The sequence below is a fragment of the Vigna angularis genome, chromosome 4 (genome assembly GCF_016808095.1).
Source record: "Vigna angularis cultivar LongXiaoDou No.4 chromosome 4, ASM1680809v1, whole genome shotgun sequence".
Classification (NCBI taxonomy): domain Eukaryota; kingdom Viridiplantae; phylum Streptophyta; class Magnoliopsida; order Fabales; family Fabaceae; genus Vigna; species Vigna angularis.
In genome coordinates, this window is record NC_068973.1 from 1,787,705 (window position 1) to 1,797,195 (window position 9,491).

At 32.3% G+C, this 9,491-nt stretch overlaps 1 protein-coding gene across 1 annotated transcript; it reads right to left on the bottom strand.

The window, feature by feature from the left end:
* Positions 1-547: 547 nt before the first annotated feature.
* LOC108321041 (protein GAMETE CELL DEFECTIVE 1, mitochondrial) lies at positions 548-4,649 on the bottom strand. Its single transcript, XM_017552678.2, has 3 exons — positions 4,002-4,649; positions 3,731-3,920; positions 548-980 (listed from the first exon to the last, which is right to left on the bottom strand). Exons 1-3 carry the CDS (start codon positions 4,589-4,591, stop codon positions 762-764), a joined length of 999 nt encoding a protein of 332 aa, XP_017408167.1. The 5' UTR covers positions 4,592-4,649; the 3' UTR covers positions 548-761.
* Positions 4,650-9,491: the final 4,842 nt, after the last annotated feature.

A 9,491-nucleotide genomic window follows, 5' to 3' on the forward strand; every position in this document is an offset into this window, starting at 1 on the left:
TTAACTTATGACGAAATATGACACATCAACTTTTTAGTAGATAAGTCCTAACTTATAGGCTCATTATCAATAAGCTAATATGAATAGATAAGTCATTCACTTGTTAACACATACTAGTATAATCAAATCAAAACAAAAACTCTTTAAAACATAAATTAATATAATTAAATCGGATAGTAAGATCGATTTCTAAGTAAATTTCTACTCAAAATTTAATAAATTTTCAATTTTTAATCTCTAAATAAAGCCAATATTAGGTACATAAAATTTTATTTTGAATTATGAATATGATGTGATAACCATATTTAGTTTTAGATCAATTTCTGTTTTAAAATTTTATCTTTCTACAAAATTCATTTTTTAGTTCTCAACATTTTGTTGACTATTTTTAAATCTTTTAACACAGTCTTTCTACCGGTCTTAATCTCTCAATTTTTTATTATGCTTATTTTAATCTTAATCTCTCAATTTTGAATATCATTATTTTATTCTCTCCCGTCAAATATTAAATTTACTCAATCTTAATTTCTCAATCGACTAAACCTGCTAAAAAATAAGTAAATATTCTGATTTCATGAATTTAAATTAGGAGAATGCATTATAAGCATCAGCGTTGGCTCAGCTTATTAAAATATAAGCCAATTCATCCAAAAAAAGAAAAGAGACAACAAATTAACACTACACACATCCCAAACGAGTGAATGCATTGGTTACAGAATCTAATTTTAACAGCTAACAAAAAATTCAGAAACTCGACGTAATCAAGGAAGGATCCTGCGTCGCCGGCGTGGAGTCTCTCGCCTCACATACATTTTCTCTATCTCATTCAGTGGTCGGCTTGATCCATCAGCTATGCTTGCAAATTTCCAGCCTCCACCACCTCCACGTTTTCCTCTGGATCCCAATTTCTCTACCGTAAAAGTCCACCCATCTGAAGGACGTCGTCTACTATACTTGTGGCATTTGACCTCTCCAGCCATCTGCATACAACCACCAAAGTCACAATCTTACATGATATCCACAAACAAAAATCTGACTAGAACAACAAGAAAAGTCAAGCTGAATATGACGGGAGCTGCTCACGCATAGACCATTAAAAGAAATTTCAGTTTATAATAGTTTCTCCTGATGTTTTTACAGTTCTTCATCTGCCAGTTTTAGTCACCATCTTCCGCTAGATAGAATTTCATCATCTCTGCCATAGGATATTTGTGATGGGAGGCTCGCTATGGCGACATCATAGGTAGCAATGGTGTGTTGATATAGGTGGAATTTCGGCCTTCTACCAGTATTATAATGGTGTGTTTATAATGGTGTGTTTATATAGCAATGGTGTGTTTAACACTGCTACTAATATTTATGATCCAATTTTTATCTTCTCTTAGATGTGCATTCATCCTTAGCATTTTAATCTCTGATAAACTATTTACTTGTTACTGTTACAATTTCACGGCCAACAATTTGCAACCATAAAGCTTCATTGAAAGAACATAGTACTCACAAATTACACCTGAAGCATTTTGCCTCTTAATCCACTATATTCAATCCGGTGACATCCTCATCAATCTCTCCATTACCTAGGAACCAAAACTAAACCAAATCCTAAAACCGGCTTTGGATTTTTAATGAACTAGTTTAAAACTAATTTTTCTCCTCTAAAACTAGATTATTATTTTTTTTTGTAAATTACACATTTATTTAATTAGAAAGTAAATAAATAACTCCGCTACAGATACAGAGAGGAAGACTATATACAGTCCACCACTCCAGAAACAATATTAATGAAAGTGTAAGGACAAACATCAGTCATTTCTACAAGCATCCCTCTTACATCAATGGGTCTTGTAACCCTACCATGGAAATGCTCCATTACTTAATTTTTTTTAAGTATAAATATTGTGATATGACTATTTCATCAACTATCAGACAATAAATGCCAATAACACATTAAAAGAGATATGTGAGAAATGATTTCCACTAACAGTACTAAAGTGTATATTAACTGTCAAGATAACAAGCAAATACAAAAAGGCAAAATTAAAAAAGTTAAGTTAACTAATAATTGAGAGGGTACATTTGTCAATGTGCCCAAAACAACATATTGTCTTTCATACTAGTACCAGGGAAGCAACAGCCATGGCTTAGAAATTCCTAACACGTTACTCCTCAACCACCTCCACAGAAAGATCAGTCCAAGTGCTTACACAAAATATGTCTGAAACAATACCTAATAAAAGAGAATAAAATGTTTCTTTTCTTATATTATTACTAAATAATTCATAAATAATGTATTGCCCAAAATTTATCTCTTAAGATTTCTTCAAGTTCCATCATTTCTTTTGCACAAATCACGTCAATGCATCCATACTTGTTAGCCACAAAAATTGTCAATTAAAAAAAGGATTTTTTTTTTCAGGGATTCTAATCAACTATAAAAATCTGTTTGAAATCAGTCCTGCATCTGCAACACTCTACTGGACATACTGTTTTTTATAAAAATAAATAAATAAAAACCGGCATGAGTAAAAAAAAGAACTGGAATCATAACCAATTATAATCTTCTACCATTAGGTTGAAAGCTCTATAGAGCTTTTGACTGCCAAGATACTACATTTGTGACTTCACTAGGACAGAATTCCTAAGGCATTTTGTGTGGTTGGGAACACTCAATCTAAAATCATATATGATTGCTAAGCACACTGCCAAACTGGAATGCAGGAAACATGGATGAAGGTGGAACCAAAATTGGAGAGCAAGAGGATGATGTTCTTGCTGTGCCACCTCTACAAGTGGAGGATTTTCTTATTAATGCGCTTGGCAAAGGAGACGGGGGTAATAAAGATCCCTTGAGTTTTGGTTTAAATTTGAAAGATTTATATTAGACATTTACTGTTAGGCCTTAGGCTTCTAGGCGTTCTCTGTCTTGGTTTTGGTAGTTGATAATTTGGCATTTGGTAGTTATGACTTGGTTGACATGCTTTCTTTCTTATGGCTTTGAACACGTATTTTTAAAGTGTAACACCGTGACTGATGTTTTTAATATTTGTTATTTGGATGGGTATGCATATTATGTTTATGTAGAAGTAGAATGTACGATCCAGATTATGATTCCGATCTTGTGAGCCCTTCACATTCCCAGCCAAATCTTGTTTTTTTACTACTTTGACCGTACTTGATGGACTATCATAGGATGTGGGAGGAAGATAAATAAAAACAAGACCCTAATTAAGACAAAAGGAATATCATCTACTTCTGAATCACCATCTAGTTACTTCTTCATTCAAATATCTAGGATCAAGTCTATTGCTATATTGTTCAAAGAAAGAGGGAAAAAGGCTGCCCGTCCGAGAGAAAAGGGAACCTTAAAGAGCATAAAATGGACATAGACGAGCAATGTGATACACAGGTAGCTAATGGCCTAACCAAACTGCAAGCAGAAAGCCTTTTATTCTTTGTTCACAAAACAACCAAAATTTTCATTCCTCCGTAAACAACAATGGGATAGCTTAGTTTTGATTTAAAAGACAGAACAAGAGAAAAACTCTTGGTGAGAATTTGGGATCTGCTCCTCCAAACACTGCCCATACGGCATTTCATTTCTAGGACGAGGATATGAAACACTTCTAATAATCCACAACAATAACAAACAATGTACACAACATCGCACTTCAATTCACATCATCGACACCCAAAGACATCGCAATATAGATCAACGGCCAATAGAACTTACTTTCTTTTTGTTGAAATTCATCTTCTCGACAAATTCTCGATACAGCATCTCATCCTCCTTCTTGGAAATCTCGTAGTGCACTTCATCAACATCTTTGGTAATGCCATCCCACCCCTCCGGCATAACCTTGAAGTCCGGCTTATACGGAAGAGACGCAACATGAAACTCCCTATCATGCGAATTAAAAAACCTGCAAGACGAAAAAAAAAATCAAAATTCCTAACACCACACAGATCTTAAACCCTAAACCCTACGAAATTGAAACACCGACTCGGGGTAACTATCGAGCAAGAGCTCGATGGAATCATCGAGAGGGTGACCGAGTTTCTTCTCCTCCTCTTCCTCGATCTCCTTTAGCCACAGAATGGCGTGAACCCTCTGCCGCATGATCCTGTAATCCTTAGCGAGTTTCTCCACAGTGTAGACCTCGGGGTTCTCCTTGTGCAACCGGTACATCTCCGCCTTCTCGGAGTCCTTGAGATACGAGCCTCGCGCGCCGGGCTCCTGAATCTGCTTCATCAGCATGCTAGTCTCCCTCAAGCGTCTCCCCCAGCTGTCCACGAACGCCTTCCCTCGGCGGTTCGACGCCTCCAGTTCGCGCACCCTATCCTCCGTGTCCTGCAGCTCCGACAGAACCTTCGACGTGGACTCCGAGGGTTTACCGTTGAAGTGGTCACCGGCGAGCCCCGTCGACCACGACGTGGTGGTATGCCATTCCGCATCGAAGGCGCCTCCTCCTCCGTCGCGCGAATTGGTCGAGAAAGAGATGATTCTAGAAGATGCTGGGGGAAGAAGACTGTCGTGACTCAGCGACGCGGCGACGCGGCGCGTGGCGAATGCAAAACGGTGAAGGGCTTGCATTGTGAGCGTGCAGCGGCGGCTAGTGAGCAAAGTGGGGAAGTGAGGAAGCTGATTGAAATTTTATTAATTAGTTTTGATTATGTTAGAGAAAATCACTAATTTCGTTTTAATTTTTTATGTATTTAAAATTAATGAGAAGTAAAAATCATTTATATCTTAGTTTTGTATAAATAAAAATTTTGTTACAAATTTATATTTATACAAAATCATTTAACTATAAAACACTTGAATACATTACATTGAAGTGAACAAAATATTTTGATGACCTTTGTAACACATTAAAGTGACATTTTAGATTAATTTTTAGATTTTGATGTGAATATTTTATACACTCAAAAGTCATTTAATATTAGCTTTATAATAGAATAATTATGTTTAAATATAGTGTTTTAACTATAATTTCTCAAAAAGGAATAAAATGAGCTTTGAATGAAAAAAATATGAAAATTAACTTTTTAAGCCTTGTTAGACAAAAGTTGTTTTAACATATGGTAGACATTAAACACTCTAGCTAAATGAGACTAATTAGAGAACTTAATCTATGAAATTTGCTTATATGACTTGATAAATCATCCATGTGTTGAGTTATAATGATATTATATAATTACATTGTCCTTGAATATTCTAACATGTATTTTGTGTAGTTGAAGTGAAATTAAGCTCATAAATCATCTATAGATGACATAATAAATGAATAGTTTAATGGTAATCTTAACCAATTTAGAGAGTTCTTAGTGACAAAGAGAAGTTGGGACCTTAAGCTTAATCTTAAATGAGTTGGAAGACTAAAAAAATATATGATTCAAGATAAGAAAACAGTGTTAGACGCGTCTAATTTGTTCTTTGCCACTATCATTTGATACTAATATTGTCTTATACTTGAATCGTCTAATGAAGTCATGTAATGCACTCGTTTGATGAAGTTATTCATTTGGTCAATACATTACTCAATTTACACAACAAGCTTAGTTATCGGCAACACTTTTGAATGACTCATTTGATGCTCTTATCATATAATGACTCGTGTGATACTTATATCATCTGGAGGACCTCGTCTACCACATCGTTTGACATGTTATAAGTTTATTTAGACCAATTTATGAGCTAGATTTTTCTAAAAGATAAAGTTATTTTTAAGTTTTATTTCTGTGCATGCGAGATTCAAAGAATATTTTGATATGAGATAACATTAGAGATAATATTGTATTCTACATACTTAATTATATCTTTAAACATTTAAATCTCTACACAATATTTGCAACAAAACCAACTTTATCTCATGCATTCTCTCATCTACACAAAATGTCCTTTGAAATTTTGAGAAATAAATTTAAGAGTTTAAAAGATCATAAATTGAGCATCAACGAGTTTCTAAATTATCTCATTTGATCCAATCAATTGATCACTTCATCCATCCACCACTACTTCCTTTTATGTCATGGGTGGTCACATGGAAGACTAATCCTTCTTGGTTGAGTCTCTTAAAATTTCATATTTAACTATGATGTTATGTGAAGTTAAGTGTGTCTTTTTAATTTATTTAATCAAAGTCTATTTTCATCTATTTTTTTATTTTTATTTTTTTTAAGATTGTCTTAAAACGTCTATTAATAATTAGTCTTAAACTTTAATTAGAATTCATATCAACTTGTTTAATTTTGATAATCTCTTTGTAAGTGAAATAATAAATCCTCACACGTATACATGTTAAAACATGTGTAGTGTGGTAAAATACTTATCTTATATATATATATATATATATATATATATATATATATATATATATATATATATATGTGTGTGTGTGTGTGTATGGTGGACAAGAAAAGTGTTAATAGATTTTTCATTTGTATACACAACAAATGATAAACTCAATTGAATTAATTAATGTTAAGTTCACTAGTACAAAAAAAGCGTATAAGGTAACGCGTTTAACGTCCCACCATTGAATAACCAACGTTAAAAATGATGGGTGGTATTTTTGTAAATAAATGCAATTATTAGACGTAGTTTAGAATTGTAATTCGACGTAAAATGGTATAAAACGGCAAATGCCCCAGCGTTAGTGAGTTCAATAAAAAATTGAGCGGGAGATTGAAAATTTATTCACTTTAACTTAGCGCGCGAGACCCTCTTCTCTTCTCAAACTTTTCTCGAACGAAGTTTTACGATTATCACATGTAATCTTTCTTTCATTTGATACAAATGCATTTTATATATGATTTTCGTTTGTTTTGACCGATAATTTTCGTGTTTTTGTCCTTCATAGGCCCATTCTGCTTTCTCTGTCACCGGTGACGACACTTTATTCCAACAAACCCACCTTTTAAAGGTTAGTTTTCGTTTTCGTTTTGAAGAACTTATTTGTTGAAGTTGTTTGTTATTGTTTGGTTGAACTTGTTTGTTGTTGTTATTGTTTGATTGAACTTGTTTGTTGTTGGTTATTCTTGTTTGTTCTTGATACTACATTCATAATTCTTGCTTTATAAAATACCAAAAACGGAAATTTGTTGCTGTTTTTCAGGTCAGTAGAGTTGTAAAAAAAGTATCACAATTAATTAAAAAAAACAAAAAAATGTGATTAACGTCGTATATTAACAAAATTAGACGTTAAGTTAACGTTGTATATTGACAAAATTCGACGTTCGACGTCAATTTAAAATCTCCTAATATGACGTGGTTTGCGAATTTGACGTTAAAAGGCCAAAATATTCGACATTATACGCGATTTTTTTGTACTGTGGTTGATTAGTACCTCTAAATATTGGTTTGCTTAACAAAAAGATAGTATAATAGATTGTTACTTTAACCATATAAGTGTTAGAATTAATGAAATGTAGCTTGAGTCTTAATCATAAAAAGTGAGTGCGTAAGATTATTAACAATTAAATGGTTTTTGGTTAATTTGAGTTCTATGGTTTTTAAGTTAATTGAATAACAATAATTTGAAAGCCAACGAAGAATTTAATTATGGAATGGAAGAATCAACGTGTCATTTATATTGGATTTTATTTTCTTTGATTTCATTCATTGTTTTAACCCCTAGTGTAAATATTTCTAACTCATTTTCTGCATACTTTTTCTAAGTATTTTTTCAAGTGAAGTTTACACCAAATTTGTTAATAGACTACTTGAGTTAGCTTATCTCTCTTCATTTTTTTTGCAATGCATTAGAATAGAGACATTTATTTGATAGCATTACTACATAAGACTTCATAATTGGTTAATTTTTTTTTTAATTATATTTTATGATATTAAAAAATGTGAACAACTAATTTCTTTGACTATTAAGTCAATTATATATCATATTGATTTTAAATTGTCTTGAATTATTATTTTATAATTGTGATTTGTGAATGAACTTTGATTTGATTTTAATTTAACAATATAAAATCAAAATAATAGCAAAAACAACTAAAATTGTGACTCCTATGGTCATTGTATATCTATTTAAATGGATTAGAATCAAAAGGAGGAGACATATGCCATGACTTGTGACAGAAATACAGTTGTTAATGAAGCTTTTAACCATTATAAAAACCTTCTTTTCTGGTTGCCACAGAGGTTCTTCAACAAGAAAAACCCTCTGAACATATTGTCTGAAAATAATTTTTATCACATAAAGAGACAACATATGATGGAGTCAAATTTATAGACAGAAAAACATTCACTTTTAACTATTTAATTAAAAGTGACAAATTACCAGTCAACAAATATTAGAAACAAGTTTAAAGCATAAAAATAGAAGCAAATGAATGAAATACTGTGTTTTTTCTGACAGATATCATGTTAGTATCATTAATATTATTGAAACACAGACCATGGTAATTATATTTTGATGAAAAATATTTACAAGTCTCAGAATAAACTGCATAACAGTTATTTCTTTCAATAAAAATTTACAATTTAAGTTTATGTTTAGCAACAATTGGCAAGTTGATAATTTCTATAGAGACCTCAGATTGTGGCATGTTTTTATATAGTATTGTCTTTATTATAACCTTGTGTGATTTAACCTTTTAACAGAAAAGATAATGATAAAGTTGGCGTATAGCAAAACATTGGTGATGCAGATGCAGCCAAAACCAGCCCACGGTTTGGTCCCAGTGAACTGTCCCAGACTCCTCCAATTTTTCATCACTCATCATTTCAATAATTAAATCCTTCTTGCAGGATTCATACTTACATAACTAACATTTATGACCATTTCTTGTTTACTATATGATATCATGAATATATATATATATATATATATATATATATATATATATATATATATATATATATACTCCACCTACCCTAGATGTTCCTTCACGTGCTGGTTGGTGATGCTTGTGATCAACTCAAAACTTTAAGAATTGATGGTTTGAAAAGAAAGTTAAGAACTATATGTAAGTTATTAATATGAACTTGATGAATATATAGAGAGAGATATGGAAGAGACTGATGAAAAGTTTTCCAGGACAACATATATATTCTCCATACAAAAACAACATAGCTTGAAGCAGATAATATAGACTGTTGTTAACAGTAAATCAATGAGCCTGCAACCAAATCCAATATGCAAGTTTATCATTAACCAATTCCACAACTCGAGATCGCTTTAACTGCTCATGGATACTCAATTTTGACTTTTGAAAGGCCTCATCCAAATCAGAATTTTGATCATAAACTAGTTAAGAACAGATAATATATACAAAAAAGTGGGAGGAACAGAAACTGTGCTTGTAACGAGACAGGATCTGCACACATTTCAACAAAAAGAATATATAAACAAGAACAGGACCATCAGGAAATTGTTCTACAAGACAACAGTGTTTAATCAGAGGAACTCACCTTTAAAAAGATTAGAGGGAAAGAGAGAGAGAAAGAGAATAAACTAAACTGCACGGCACTACCA

Coding starts and splice junctions, on each gene's coding strand:
- LOC108321041 (XM_017552678.2), bottom strand. CDS start 4,591: ATGCAAGCCCTTCACCGTTTTGCATTCGCCACGCGCCGCGTCGCCGCG. Junction 3,921..4,001: donor TTGCTCGATAGTTACCCCGA/GTCGGTGTTTCA, acceptor TTCGTCTTGCAG/GTTTTTTAATTCGCATGATA. Junction 981..3,730: donor TGAATTTCAACAAAAAGAAA/GTAAGTTCTATT, acceptor GGTTGTATGCAG/ATGGCTGGAGAGGTCAAATG.